General features: G+C 41.9%; 1 protein-coding gene across 3 annotated transcripts in view; it reads right to left on the bottom strand.

Annotated features, from left to right (window-relative positions):
* MAPKAP1 (MAPK associated protein 1) overlaps positions 1 to 16,195 on the bottom strand; it is a 105,780-nt gene that overhangs the window by 32,233 nt on the left and 57,352 nt on the right. For all 3 annotated transcript variants that reach the window (XM_066980920.1, XM_013188797.3, XM_013188798.3), the window contains exon 7: positions 12,513 to 12,622. In XM_066980920.1, the coding sequence (XP_066837021.1) occupies positions 12,513 to 12,622 (110 nt within the window). The remainder of the gene's footprint in view (positions 1 to 12,512; positions 12,623 to 16,195) is intronic.

Genomic DNA, 16,195 nt, shown 5'->3' with positions numbered 1-16,195 from the left:
CTCATTTCACGTCTGATCCATTTCTGCACTCATCTATTTCTGTATCTTTTTAGCTCTGTTTTTATCCTTTTTGAGATAAAATATAATAATTAAGATGTGGGCACATCATGATTTATGCACTGGCATAATAATGCTTTCTGTTTTGTTCCCTACTCCTTTCCTAATTTCTAATGTTCAATTTGTCTTTCTGACTGCTCCTAAGCACTGAGCTGAAGTGTTCAGAGAACTATCCATGCCGACTCCAAGATACTTTTCTTGACTGATGGAAGGTAATTAGAGCCCATCATTGTATACATATAGTTACGGTTGCTTTTCACCATGTATATTATTTTGCACTCATTGACACTGAATTCCCTCGCTCATTTTATTGTCCTGTCACTCAGCATTGTGAGATACCTCTGCAGCACTTCACAGACAGCTTTTATTTGCACTATTCTTGCTTCTTTTGTATCAACAGCACATTTTGTCACATCAGCATTCACATCCTTTTCCATGCTGCACATTAACTGAACAATGCAGGTTCCACCAGTTCCACTGGAACTCCACCAGTAACCTAGTTACTAATAACGGAGAGCCATTATTCCTATTCTTTGTTTCCTGTCTTTTAATCAATTATTAATCCATGTGAGGATCCTCCTTCTCGTCCTGTGACAGCTTAATTGCTTTATGAGCCTTTGTCAAATCTTTTTGGAAATCTAAGCATACTATATAAAACACATCAGCCTCATTCAGATGGTCTCTGGCTTCCTCAACGGCTGCTCACGTTTGCGAGGCACAACCTCCTCTACAAAGGCTGTGCTGATTTTTTCCTCAGAGTACTGCATATGTCCATATGTTTTTTGCTATAATTTTAGTGAGCTTAGTAAGGAAGCCAAGGTATGCTGGTCTCTCGTGCTCTTCCAAAGAACAGGAGCTGTATTTGCTGCCATCCACACCCCTGGGAGAAAGGCCGGCAGGAGCACCACACCGCACGTCACATTTAACAGTGCAGCATTTCTATATCCCAGCTCTCCCAGAACTCAGTGACTGCTGTCCGGTCACGGTGATCTGCTACCATTGTGGAGTCGTTTTAGAACTTACTCTATAGGCAGAGCTCCTCAGACACCTCTGTACAGAAAAGCTCTGGAATTAGGACACTGCAGCCTCCGGAACACGAAGCTGCCGCGGGAGCAGCTGGGAGGGGAGCAGGCTGCCGGGCTTCAGCAGAGGTAGCGAAACTTGTCTGGTTTTACAGCAGACGAAGACTGTCCCCAGTGAGTCAGCCAACACTGTGCCAGGAGCTGTGAGGCTGCCTGAACATCTGTGGTGTGAAGGATGCTAGTTTTTGGCCCGTAACCCAAAACAACCCAAGTTTACGTGGTGGTGCTGGAGGACCTCCACGCCCCTGAGACCAGCGCCAGGCGCACCAAGAGGGGTCAGGCCGCACTGAGGCTCAGCGCCACGCACTCGCAGCACACGAAGCAGCTCTCCCTTCTCCTGCACACACGCGGCCTTCCCAAACCCTGCTTTGCCTCCCTCCCGCGCGGAGCAGCGTCCTACCACCAGGAAGGGTGGCAGGCACCTGGCACTGACCTGTGCCGGCGCAGGACCGCAAACGTCCCTGCAGCAGTGCCAGGCACGCACTATCGCACGTGTGCAGTTGCAGTTCCAAAATAGCACACAAGAAATGCGAAATTTAAGGACAGTTTGGCAGTCATCGCCTAACGGTCACGGCAGCAGAGGCCAGGCAGACAGTAAGTAAGCAAAAATGAATGTGAGAGAGGTAACACAGGAAAGTAGTCAAAATAAAACATCTGATAAACATTTAATGTTGATGTCTGTGGTACTTCCCTATTTTAAGTTTCTTCTTTCACAAGGATACATGATTTACTGCTTTACTGCTCCAATCCCAGGTTTTGAAAGGGTGATTTCTTTTTAGTTTAAAGTATGTTTGTATTTATTTTTTGTTACCACTTTCTTATTATTGCTGGAAATATGCTACAGCTATTACAAGGTTATAAACAAGAGGAAGTTTATGTATTTCTATCATTTCAAATAGTCTGTCAAAAATATCAATTGTGCTAAATGTAAGACTGCTGGATTCCAGCTTTCGCTCTGCCAGCCCATGGGTGGCACAGGGAAGAAGTAAAACAGCTCGGTCTGGACACTCATTCGATGCTGGTTGGGAGCTGGCAAACTGTGCCATCACATTGTCTGCACCGGAACGCAGCTCCCAGGAGGTGCAGGGGAAGACCGGGCTTCCCATCAGTGCTAGACACTGACCTTTGGTTGTAGGATGGGGCAAAGACTATAAACGAAAGAAGACTGAAGGAGAGGGATCAATACGTTGCAGAAAGCAAAGAAACTGAGAACACAGAGAGGTCCCAGGCCTCCTGCTGTAGGATTTTTCTTAGAACATGACAGAAGGGGCAAAGATTTCATTGTGTGCTTGGCAGTGACAATAAAACAACAGAAAATATGTAAACAGTTTGAGAGGAAATAGCTGTAAAGCCAGAATGTTTACATCTCAAATCCTGCTGCTATGAGGACATCTTAAATCTGTTTATCCGTTAAAAATCTCCAAAGCCCCTCAACACCTCTGAAGTGGAATAAAGATTTTATCATTACAAATGCAAATACTGTTAATAAAGATATTTGAATAGTGAAAACAAACTTTTAACAATATGCACAAGCATGAGACTTTTTCTTTTAGCCCAATCTGCTTTTTCTTAACTTGCTCTGTTGTGACATTACCAAATTTTACACACAGTTATCTGCTGCTCTCTGCAGAAATACAGATGGTTTTTGTAGAAATAAACAGTCATTTATATGAAACAATTGTAAAATAGTTTATGGAAACCAGTGGTGTAATGCATTCAAATAAATGCCAGGACCGGCTGATGGAGAGCCAAGGTGTTAAATCACACTGCTTAAGAATTCAGCTGTGGGAAACAGATAGTAAATCCAGAGTGACAGAATTTCCAGTGATGGCAAAGGTTTCTGACATCTAGTCCAGTACACAAAAACTACAGCAGTTCAAACCCATTTTACTTAACACTACCTTGACAGCCAGTGAAATTAAAGAATTTAGTCAAAAGCCCCTTAAAAAGAAACAAACACACTTCATTTATGTATTGCTCTTTTGTAGAACAGAAAGCATGCAGCGCGACTAGCAGCAAACTAGTCTGCAGAATATTAACAGAAGTATTTTATTTAATTTCTACTGCAGGCCTTTATTCTTTTTACATTAGCATCACAGCTCTAAATAAAGCTGAAAACAGAAAGAAATCACCGTGTTTTATCTATAACACAATACACCAATGGCCAAACCACAACAGCCGTATTTTTTATATACATATATAAAACGTGTATTGTCGATCACAAATGTAAGAGACAATGTGCAGGTACTTGTCTGTGCGGGTTAGTGGCAGGGCAGCACACACGACGGCTAACACACCACAGGTCCCCTCCACGAGCTGCTGCCTAAAGGACGGCACCAGTACGAACACCCTGAGATCCAGGCACAGAAGGCTATTTGTGAGGTACATCAACGTAAAGTCTCTGCACTGCTGACTTGAATTATAAAGTGAGGAAGGTGCTTTCCCCCGGTTACGGGTGTATAAGCAATAGTATTGCAACAAGAGTAATATAACCACCCAGGCGGGTGCTTTGCAAGCTTCACAAAAAGCTAGCAGGATGGAGGTGGCGCCATGAACGCACCTGGTGTAAGAGTAGTATCTTCTTTCATCAGAGTGGATAAAATAAACAAAAAACCTCTACCATCCAAACACTGAACTGCAGAATTTAAAATGTCACATAAATTACAGCTTTATTACCAATCCAGAAGAACCAATAAATGTATGATTTCAATACCAACAGCTCTAAAATAGACTCGGTCTAATATTTCACTTTAATTTCAGAGGCCAGACGTGAAAAATTTTCCTCAACAATTCAGGCTGATGTCCAGACCCCATCAGCCCAAATGCACAGGACTAACGAGCTATTTCTATTCTGACAAACTATTCACAAACTTTATTCCCTGTGAGCGGCTCCACGTCCACCAGCATCTCTGCCCCCGTCATATCAGCATCTGCGCAGCATCAGCGGGCTAGTGAGAAAGGGCACACTGAAATAAATTATTACTGCTGCAAAACAGAGGTGGAGATTGTAGGCAGAAGGAAAGACTTTCAAGCAGCCTCTGTCACACCCTCTCCAGCACAGAGGTGCTCACACCACACAATACCAACCCAAAGGAAATTTTGCTAGAGAAATAATGGGCAAACAATCTAGCCAGCTCCTCGCTGCACCTGGCGATGGGATAGACACAACTGGGAGAAAGTTGTGATATTTGGGGGCTCTATGTTTAAACCTAATCCGTCTTTTTTTTTTTTAATAGATTTCCTCTTTGGTGAAAAGGGGGCAGACAGCAGGAGAAAGTCTGGCCAAGGATCTACACGTATTGATGTTTTTAAATTTATATCCTGCTAGTGTAAACAGCGCAATGCAAGGAAAAACTGTACTTCTAAGTATTTCCAGGTAAAGCCATTTATAACTGAGGGCAGCAAACTCTGCAGGAATGCTATAATTATCCAAAACAAAGCACTGAGAGCCAAGGAAACTCAAAACCACCATTAAGCAGAAAAGCACGCATGTAAGCACAAGGAAATACAAATTAATTGGCTCTTCACTGTCACAGATGCTGGGGCTTCCATCTCCAAAAGTCAGAGCAAACATATGCATCGCCTACTCTAACATATTTACTTTTAATTTTAAGCTCCTCGGTTATCATCATCCAATGACAAAATCAAACTTAAGTGACAGTTCCTTCTAACCGTGGTTCATCTCTTAAAAATGCTTTAATCACAGGCTCGTGGTTTTACATGGCTCCTTTCATCTATTATCTCTGTATCTCTACGTACGCATATTCCAGCCGTTTCTTCTTGTCCACTATTCCCCAGACAGCTAGTTCCTAATTTTTGGTAATTTAGAAACTGAAATTGAGATGTGTACGTCCTAGAAAGCAGATTCTGTGTTTGAAATCTATAACGAGGCTCCAGGAAAGCCAGTGTGCGTGCAGCAACGGCCCGGGCACCGGCTTTAGGCACTCCGAGGGCTCCCCAGACCCGTATTTGCCTCCAGAGCTGAAGCCGACGGCCCTGGAGGGAGCCAGCACAAAGCACACGGCCCAGACTCACCGCCTGCCCGGCAGCTCTGCGTTAGCAGCTGCGGGGGGACAAACGGAGCAGGGCACTGCAGCACCCAGCCCCGTGCGCGCAACCTGAACTGCTGCGATACGCCGGGAATGAGAACACCACGGGACAGGTTTAAACGAAAACCTTCAGTCTGACGGCATCCCAGCGATTTCCCTTGGGCCTGGCAGGGTACTTGACAATAAGTGGTTTTTCACACAAATAGCGTCTTTGTATAATAGTTTTTGCTTATCACCTGCATACGTTTTGAATAAAATGTGTTTATAAACAGTTTCAGAAGCATGTTTGAAACATGAAACTTGACATTAAAAGTGGTGCTGAAACTGCTATGTTAGAAAGTGAATTTTCAAAACAAAAACCTCAGATCTCTTTTCCCTTGTTACTCTCTGAATGAAAGATAAGCTTCATGTTTGCATCAGTGCTCCTCACTTTGAGCTTCTGTTCTCGAGGTTCTGAAGGATAACTGAACAGCCGTGTGCAAACAAATCTCAAACACAGGAATAGCAAACCGCTACAAACCACAGTTTTGTAATAGACTGTGCTGCTCGCCACAGCTCTGGGTTACCTGGTGATGGAACAGACCAGAGTTGCAAAGGCCAGTTAAAATAATTCCTGTGGTAGAGACTAAAATACAATACGGGGGCTTTTATTCCTATGTTCTATCCCTGTTTCTTAAATTTTTCTCTTTGTTACTCAGCTTCCTTTGGCAGTGAGACAATACACTTACCCAGATAAGGAAGATTATTTTAGACTATTTTTGGTCACTTTACACATTTTAAAGAATGCAAAAAGCAATAGTTGACAGCTGTTAGGGACTTCGGTGTTATTGTAAAGCAGCTGTTTTCATTTATAGAAAAAGCACCGTTCTTTCTGCAAGCTGAACAGAATACTAAGTTAATAACTCACTCTAACCTGCGGAAAATACAGGTCATGTCTGTGAAATGTTGGCAGAAGATATTGTTTATAACAATTAAACTTGTATAGCATTTTGTTCTTAAAAGGACTGAGCATTTCTGGTTCAGGGATGTTTACAGTTTGAAGGAGCTATTAAATAATAATCAGTAGCATGTTCATCCTGCAAAGAATTTCTACTTAAAATCTGACAAGATTAATCAGACAAGGCTTCTCTGTTCACAAGAAATTTCAAATGAAGAGAGGCTGACACGGACCAGAAACAGGCAGGATTATTCTAATGTTTCAGCATTTTACATTGTTTAGTTTTGTCTCTTGTTTCCTTCTAAGAACATTCAGTTGTTATAAACGGATATCAGTGCTTAATTTGTTTGAAAACAAAGCCTCTACACATATTCCCTTTGCCTTCTTATTTATTTTACATTAGTATTTATAGTCCATTCAGTCAAGCTCTGGAGAAAAGGCCACTGGCATCCTAGAGAGTATATTTGTTGAAGAGCAAAAGGTATGCATGAGACAGATGAAAGGCAGGGAAGATAACTTTCAAGCGTACATATAGTTCCTGCACATATTTAATTTGAGAATCACCATGGCATCAAGATACACAAAGCATCAAGAATGAAGTCATCATCTTCCTTATGTTCTTAAAATCGTTAGCCATGCAAACATACTTTATAGAAAATACTGAATGTGGGTTTTAGCGCAGATATAAAAAACCTGATACGATCAACTTGCCTACCGCACGATGTGGGATGCTGTCAGACCAAGCCTGAGCTGCGCTGTGCTAGCTGAACAGAAGGGTCTCTGCATTTCATCTTGGAACAACTCTGTTTTCTTGGTCTAACTGAGAGCCTGCATATAAAGCAGGATTTAAAAAGTACCTCTACCATAAGCTAAATTCCTAGTGTAAGCCAGACTAACTAGCTGGGTAACATGTAAGTATTGGTAAAGGTAAGACCGGAAGAAATACACACCGGACTGACTGTGTAGAAAAATGGTTTAGCAGTAGAACGAATCAACAGTTATACTGATACTGGTATTTTACAGTTACACAACATGATCTGTATGTCTTCCAGGATTTTTCTGCAAAACATGAGGGTGGGATCTTAAAAGCATACCTGAAGTCTACTCCTTTTTAAAGTTAATATTGAGACTAACTGACTTCTAAGAAGCAGAATTATACTGAATACTAAACCACCCAAACCTCACCTTCTAAAAAGGCTTTTCAAGACTCCATTATTATATCCGTCCAAATTCTAGACAGCACCATATCTGACATTTTCACTGATAAATTTAGGAAGAATGAGAAGTTCTTATGCTCCTGATTTCAAGCATGTCATTCCCTTCCCATAGATCTGCTGCATTTCAGACCGACTTTATATTTAAACCTTCAGCTGCTGGAGCGCTCACAAAGTTCAATAATATTTTCAAAGTGCTCCAGACATATCAGGATTATACAAAGCAATCCTTACATCATCTGTGCATATTAGCGTACTCTACAGAGCCATTATCACAGCATCTCAGCGCTGCCCAGGTCAATGAGGCATGCCCAACAAGGTACCTGTAGAACCGAATGGAGCTTTCAGCTCTTCCCTCCTCACTGCCTTGGAGCACCGTGGTTAGGGTATCATCCAAACCTTATTCTCCTCCTCTCCCATTCTGCCTATTTTGAGAAAGCTGTCTTGCATCAAAGATTCTACTGAGCCTCCCTCAAGGTGGTCCATCGCTGGATTTGTTGCAGGAAGACACAGGTCAATAGATGGAGGCAGAAGTGGGCTACAACCTTTTTTTTATACAAAGTACAAAGAAAGAAATGGAAAAAGCATTCTAATTGTGTCTAGCTCTATTTAGCTATTATGTTAGATATTTAGATATTATGTTAGATAAAGTTACTGCAAACAATTCAAAGAGAGATCCCAGAGGTGGATCCTCTGGGAGCTCATTCCATGACCAGGAGTGTTTTATTTTCAGCTCTCATGTAAAATATGCATTTGCAATATGTGCTGCTGAGCATGCAATAGGTTAAACAAACTGATGATAAAGTATTCTACTTAGTTATTTTTCATTACCATAGGAAAACATCAATTACATTTTCTATTTTATGAGTGAACACAAGGGAATCCATTACAATAAGAGAGAGCTTATATGGCTGTTTTTGCTGCTTCTTTCCTAAGCAAAAAGAATAGTTAGTTTTAAAGACAATGAAACCAGCCCACTGAAAGGCAGGCAAACCAGCATATCTGCATCCAGTTCCTATCCCGGTTTATCCAGCCTGACTCCAACTAATTGAACATCTGCCTCAACAACTTCCTCTGCAGATTTATCTTCTCCAGCACGTAGCACTGACTGTTTGTTACAGACTTTTCCCTAACTTGCCACCATTCACATATAATTCTTCCAGTTTGTTATTTGGGCGTGTGGCAAGAAATGATACAGTACTCCCATGAACCCCCTGCTGCTATCTGTTGTGGGACAGGTCATGAAGCTCCCAAAACACTGCTCCAGTAACAACCATGTCCTCTATGGAAGGACTTAAGGGGTCTGGTTCTCTCAGCTGTAACACACAGGTTATTTTAACACCTGCATTTATGGCTGATTTACTCAAAATTTATTATTTAAAAATTATTCATACCTTTCATATCTTCAGTGCAGTTTTTTGACACAAAGAAAGGGCAACTGCAAAGAACATAAAACACTTTGAATTGTTTGCAGTAACTTTATCTAACATAATATCTAAATAGAGCTAGACACAATTAGAATGCTTTTTCCATTTCTTTCATTGTACTCTCTATAAGAGAAAGGTCGTAGCCCACTTCTGTCTCCATCTATTGACCTGTATCTTCCTGCAACAAATTATCTTTGGCTTCGAGTTAGATTGCAGTCAAAAGTCTTATTCAGCTTTGGTCTTTTCAACAAATGGAACTCTGAAATAAACACATTGATATTATTTTTACTGATGTAGTCCACACTGCAGCTACGTGAATGCCAGTGCACATACTGAAAGGAAACATGCAGAAACCTGGGCTCTGCGCTGCCGTTCGTCAAGGAACTTTCCCTGTCATTAGCAGTCTCATGCTCCAGAAGGGAGCAAGGGCTGGTAGCTACAAGTACAGTAAAGGCATTTTTAAACAAAAGTCAGAAATTGAGAAGCTCGGGTCGTCATCAACTTAAAGAGGTGGCTCGGGCTTGGGGATTTTCAGGAACTTGTACTTCAATCGCTTGTTAAAAAGCCTACTTGTAAACTGCAGGCTACTAGCTGAGTAAAACAGCTGTATAAAACTAGTCTAGTATCTTAAATCTTCTCATAGCAGAACGTCCTCTTCCCAACTAGACAACAGCAATTCTTCAGTTTCTTTCTTACCCAGAACAGCCAACCAAGGTTTGCATTTTCTTATAAACATAGGACAAGTTTGAAAAATGTCACAGAAGTCAGTAGTGAAAATAGGTCAGAGAGCAATTCCTTTTACAAGTACTTGAAACTAACAAAGCTATAAACGTAATTCATTTGTCCTGTGAAGACTGATCTATAGGCACACTGAAAATGCAGCAAACTTCATATGCATTCCAGTTTTATTAAACTATTACAAATGCTTTAAGTAAACACGCTACATCTCCTTTTGGTTAGCAGTTTCTAAAATCCAGAACAGTCAACTCAGAAGAAAGTGTTGCAGAATGAGCAGAAATACTTTTCCTAAATTATGTCATCTTTTATTCAGAACTCTGACATCCTAATCCACTGCTTAATAATGACTTAAACGACAAAGGCACAGGACCTTACTCTGCTAATAGTCTGATCTTAGATTCCATCTATCTGTGTATCTCTCAATGCAAGTAAGAGGCATATTCACTCCAAAAATGAAGAATGTGGTGTTCTACGAAGAATGATGACAAAATCTTTTTCTACGCCTGCTTCAGTCAACCCATGCCCACTGTAGTGGCATCCTGAGGTTTAACTGTCCTTTAATCTAGGCAGCATTTTTATCCCGTTCTGCTAAGAGCATCAGAAGGGAATGGTAAAAGGCTTGTTTCAGATCCAGAGGGCAGTGCAAGCAAGAGGATCCCTCTGTGCAGACAGCTGCAATTTCTGCTGTTTTAAAAAATGACAGGGAAGACCATAAATAAATAAATGTCTGCTGACTGATGAATTGCAGTGTTGGATAAGAGAAGTAACTGGGAATAAGGGAAGTTGTGGATAAGGGAAGATAATTTTAATAAAAAGTTTTAATTTATGATTTACCGATTTAATATATAAATGCCTAGTCTGAGAAGTCCCATCACCACGTGACAGTATTACATGACAACGCGAACAATGCACTACGAGTGCTCACCAACATTTTAAGAACAGAATTTGTTTTATGACATTCACTAGTATGGGTATTCAAGCAAAAACCTTTCCCGAGAGTGATCGCTCTTCTAACAGTGACTCCAACTCATGAAGTCCACAACTGCTGGTCCTAATTCTGGATGTATCTACACACAAGCTTAAAGTGAAATCTGCAAGCAACACGGCTTATTGCAACAAATCAGATTACATGTTCAAAAGTAAACATACATGGAAGCGATCAAAAGGTTTTTAGTTGTTACTTTTACTGAGACTTAAATCCAACAAGGATGCCGGTCATGTATCGAAGAGGTGAGAAGTCACATGTATAATTTGTAAGAAAATTTAAATGATTTCCTACATAATCAAAAAAAAAAAAAAAGAGATGAAAAAAGAAAGAAGAAATGTATATGCTTCTATACCCTGTTACTACACAGGCTTCTGAGCATAAGTGCCAAGAAAATAGAAATTAATACATTAGCTGAAGAAATAAATGACAGTTCCATTCCTTTTCTAAACTACTGAACAAAAGTAACAAAATAAAAGCAAAAGCAAATTTCAAATGGACAAGGAATAACATCTGTTACATGAAGGAGGAAAGTAGTTTAAAGACTGAGCTAAGTGAATCCTCTAGACATCTCCCTTCTGGGAAGAGAAATCTGACCCCAGGAAATAAATAAAAGTCACCCAAAAAGTGAACAAAAGAGGTGTTTGAAAAAAACAGAACACCATTCATCGCAGCTAACGACTTGTTCATTATGAGTGATGATGGATAAAGACTTCTCACGCTGAGATGAAATCAAGATTTATATGCATTGTTTCCTCTCCCAACTTGTGGGAAGATCATCATCATTTAATTCTATCTCTGCGGCCAGTGATGGGCATCCAGAGAGCTGGTTATCAAACGGCGCAGTCAGCTGGCAAAAGCCGAAACGTGCAGTTGGCACATCTGGACTGAGCCGCCACAGCCGAGGGTGAACAATGACTTCTGGCCAGCCGCCAAATTGCTCGCAGACGCGAGCGGGTCTCATCTACAACACCCCTACCAGCATCTCGCGTGCACTTTTTTTTTTTTTTTTTACGAGAATCAGATTTTCATTGCTTCATTCAATTGCTCTCCTCTGCCATTTTTTACAGCTCTTATCGTTCCCTTGGAATATGGCCTTGAGACAGCTCATCCGTGTCCTTCACTGCGTTATCTCTTCTAACTTTTATTAAAACTTCAGCTTTCATCTGAAGATAGCTAATTAAATCCATGACAGATTATACACTCGTTTAAAAACTGCACTGAACTACTACTTCTAAACAGAAAAGGGTTTATTTTCTTTTCACATAGTTAAAACTAAGGGTATATAAGGAGGCTTCATTCATTTACAAAGACAAGATCCTTATCTTTACCTCGTATATAGATAGGTTTATATTAAAGTTCCTTTGTTGTGTGACAAGGCTCAGTGCAATTTCTCACAGTAATTATTTCTTGTTGCTGGAAAGATCTCTCAGCCTTATACTTCTGAAATATATGTACTAATATATATGTGAATGTGCATTTATACCCTGGAACGGTTTTGCTGTAAAATATAAATGCAAGTTCTGCAAATTTTCTTTTTTAAAATTTTAATATGACTTAACTATTACAGTACTACCTTGACAACACCGCGGAGAGTAAATTTTTATTTTTCTCGAAAAGTAACAACTAATCCTTTAAATTATTTAAAGCCATATTAGGCATCATTTTCTTACATAACCTAAAAGTCAAATTCTATCAAGGACTGGCCTTACTGTACTTCTACCCGTCATCTCATGCTACTGCTGGCTGGACTTGAATGCAAATGGCTTTGTTATCATAAAGAAATATTTGCAGTAATGGATATACTGCTTTGCAGCAAACATCACGCAGTTTCTCTACGGTCTGCCTTTTGCCAGTATCTAGAATACAAACCTGTGCACAGAACTGCTTCAGAGTGCAGATGCAGACTGCATCACAACACCCACTGAAAAAAGCGTGCATCTTTCACAACAGCTAAAAAGCGATATAAAATATCCTCATGGAAAAACACCCTCTCCTCTAAAAAATACAATAAATAACCCACCTGAGCCTCTCTGTGATCCCTTCCTTCTCTTTAAGGCCTTTTGCAAGATATCCTTCATGGTGACCTTCATACTGTCCACCTGAATAAGTGAGAATCCATGAGCAGCATTTCTGCAAGACAGATGCACATGCATTTTTACAAAATCATCATCATCGGGCAGCTCACCACAACTTTTTTGTTTGTTTCAAGCAAAATACTTTTCAGGCACAGCATTGAACAAAGTTGTGCTCTACGGGTAGTTAAAAGGAGGAACTCGGCAAACTCCTTTAGAAAGGCAAAGACAAAAAAGGAGAAAATGTATTGAGATTCAAGCTGTGCAAGGACTTTCCTAATTTATCTTTATTTTTGATCAATTTGCATTCATCATTAAAAAAGAAAAATGAGCAAGTGTACGTACAATGCTCCTCAAGTACTCATTATTAAGTATCTGCTAGGTGTTTCACAGTGCTTACAAGAGGAACAGTTTGCAATGTCATTTTCATACGTGTCCCAATGGCAGATGTAGCAAATCATTAAGGAGAAGTAGAAGGAAAACACTCAAAGAAGTAACAGCAACTTTTCAGCAATATTAAATTATAGCATCGTTTTAATATATTTTTGGACATATTTTTGTGACCATTGTGGCACAAAACCTCCTGGAAAGGTTTAGGCCAGCAAGGCACTTGTCCTGGCTGTGGGCACAGGAGAATTCCACACTTGGAGGAAACGTGGGAAACAGCGTGAGGTAGTTACGGAAGATACCAACTGCCAAATACTGAACGTGGCATCACTGGCGAAGCAGAGAAGATGACAATATAATAGAAGAGCTGCTGGATTAATATATCAGTAAATTTTGCCCCTTAGACCTCGCAGTCAATCTCTGCTCATGTCAGTAGATGTCACTGCAGACAGTTAGCACAGAAATTTGAGAGCTGCAAGGCACCCACAGGGAAAGATTTGCACTGCATGAAAAAAAAAACTGTTTTGCAAAGCTATTTAGACAGGAGGAGGAGCTTTTTATCTGGCAACTGAGAATTTTAATCAGAGAGTGGAGCTCTGTATGAATATCACAGCTGGAATATTTTAAAAGCAACTGGCAGTCAAAAGCAATCCAAGCAACACAATTGCATCATTAAAATCAAGACCATATTAAATGTCACTTTAAGCCACAAACGCTGGGAACACGAGTTTAAGCTCAGACCACTTCAGATGTGGCATCCCTAGTGCACAGCGCGACAGAGCCTAGATGGACAGGCAGCAGCTTGCATTAACACCTCGTCCCGGCCGCTGGCTGCAGCGCACGCACCGCGCCCAGCGAACCTGGGCCCCGTGCGCACGCTAGCCACCAGGCCACTTGTTTGTACTCTTCTGATAAATACCAGAGCCACAAACACGCTGTCGCCTTGTATCTTGCTCACAGTACAGAGCTGGCTGCTTCAGCTCAGGATGGCCGAGAAGTCCACAACAGAGCAGCTACGGAGGAGCCTCTGCACGGGGAGGCCTCTTCCCCGAGCACGAGCTCGACCCCTCCGCGTGTGCCTGCTTCGTTGGCGCAGTACCAGCGCCCAAACGCCTGCCCCACGGAGCCACACGCGATGGGGCTCGTCTCAGCCTCCCCCGGCTCCGTGCCCGGCCCGCCACGGCAGGGAGCTCCGCGGGGCAGCGCTGCACAGCGGCCTCCTCCTCCGTCCCAAGCCCCTCTCATTTAAGGTTCATTCTCAATTCTCTTTGTTCCTGGCAAAATGAAACTGCCTAAAAGCCCCAAATTTATGTTCTCTGGACCATTCAAAATTTATTACTCTATCTTACTCATATTCAAACAAACATTCCTAACCTTTTCACGTATCTACTTCTTCCCCTCTACTTCTGTCATGTTTTTTATACGGACCGGTCGGAACTGAGCACGCTGCCACATGAGAGTACCGTGGATTTCTGCAATTGAGAGACATCAGCCCTACAGCCCAAAGATTTAGGGGTTTTGACTACCACCACATAGTAAAAGCAGAGACCTTCCTAAGCTCTCTTAACTGATAAGCAAATATTTCCTTCAACTGCTACAGAGAACTGCAGCGTGCACGAGTGTTGTGGCACGTCCGACGCCTTCTGATCACCTCACCAGCTTCCTGGGCATCCACCTGGCCACCCAACCTCAGCAGAGCTCTAATCTGAATCGACCCCCTGAGCTAAATTTAATGGACTGTTTAAAATGAAAATCTTTCATAGAAATGTACTATACTTAAAAAAAAAAAAAAAAAAAGAAACCAAAGAAACTACCTTTTCCCTTGTATGCAAATGACATGATGTTTGAGGAAAAACTGGAACCAAGCGGCAGCGCACAGATTCAAAGGCATCTGGCGCCTTCAGGTAATGTATACAACACGCTGCAGTACCAAAAGGTTTCCAGAGAACTGCAACCAAAATACAGGACAATAAATCAAAATACTGCAGGGGAAAAAAAAAAAAAAAGCCTTCCAAAATATTCTAAGGCCAAAACAACTAGAGTTCTAATTTTTCTTTTATTTTTTTCAGCATGAGGTGTTTCTGCCATGTGTTTTCTCCCAAACAGAGCTGGGTGCTGCGGACCAGCCCCGCTTCCGGCTGTGCGCAAGGCGAATCGCGGCCGTGGAGCACCGCTGACCTAATTCGGGTTTGCTAAAACCAAGACGTATCTGGAACCTCCTGAAAATGGAAAATTGTCTTTCAGTTCCTGACACTTGAGCTGTTAAAGAGCACATGCTGTTGTCGGTCCTGCTCATGTTTCAGCCCATCCTGACTCGGTCGATTCTTTCTATTGAGCAGCTGGCCTGAGAACTGTCAGCCTGATTTTCCTGACACTCTATTACTAAATCATGCCTGAGCCCCAGCCATTCTTTGCCTCAGAAGCTGGATCTCATCCCAGAACAATCTTTAAAAGTTTATTTTACTGATCAAAGCAAAATAAGAAAAACCTCTGTGTTTTACTATATTTAGTGTGCTATCCAGTAAGTGAAACTTTGGCAAGAGCAATGAAATGTAAAGCGCACCCCACATTTGTAAACTTTTGGATATTTGCTCTGGAAAGCAGCCAGAAGCGCTTGAAATGCCGGTCAGAGTTCAGACGCACTATCCCTCCCTTCCTTCGCTGCAGTTCAATAAGCAGGCAGCATTGTTTCCTCTACCCGTGCCACCTCGCTTAACGCCCTGCGGTGCTTGGCGAGCTCCGAGGCCGCGCTGGGGGTCTGTGCCGCCGCGCCGGGGCAGGTGGGGAGCCCTGGAGACACCCCTGCTCTGCGGCACCTGGAGCATCACCCGCCGGCAGCGAGGCGTCCTCACGGGCCGACAGCACAGGGAGGCTCCTCCGGAGGAGACGCGCGCCCACCCTGCCTGGCCAGCTTCTCGGTCATGCTCTGTACTGATGGCGCACATGAACTGTCCTCACCCAGCCTAACTCCAGCATTTCCTAATTATGAGTATAAATTACGTATGTGTTAGCTTACTCTGCTAACGTGCCGTACCTTTATCCTAAGTCAACACACTAGGAAACAGGACAGACAAGCAGATGTCATTCTACCAATTAAAACTGCTGCTTACAAATTAGAAGCCAAAGAAATTCCTTAGCTTATATTTTCTGTCATTTTGCAAAAACATACCTGGGTGACAAGGTTAAATCAAGCAAAGGAAATCCCTGGCACTTATCATCCACAGGCATTACTGATAAATTGTGC

Source organism: Anser cygnoides, chromosome 20 (assembly GCF_040182565.1).
Source record: "Anser cygnoides isolate HZ-2024a breed goose chromosome 20, Taihu_goose_T2T_genome, whole genome shotgun sequence".
In the NCBI taxonomy this organism is placed as follows: Eukaryota; Metazoa; Chordata; class Aves; order Anseriformes; family Anatidae; genus Anser; species Anser cygnoides.
Note: the sequence above shows the minus strand (reverse complement) of the source record. Positions and strands in the feature narration are given on the sequence as shown.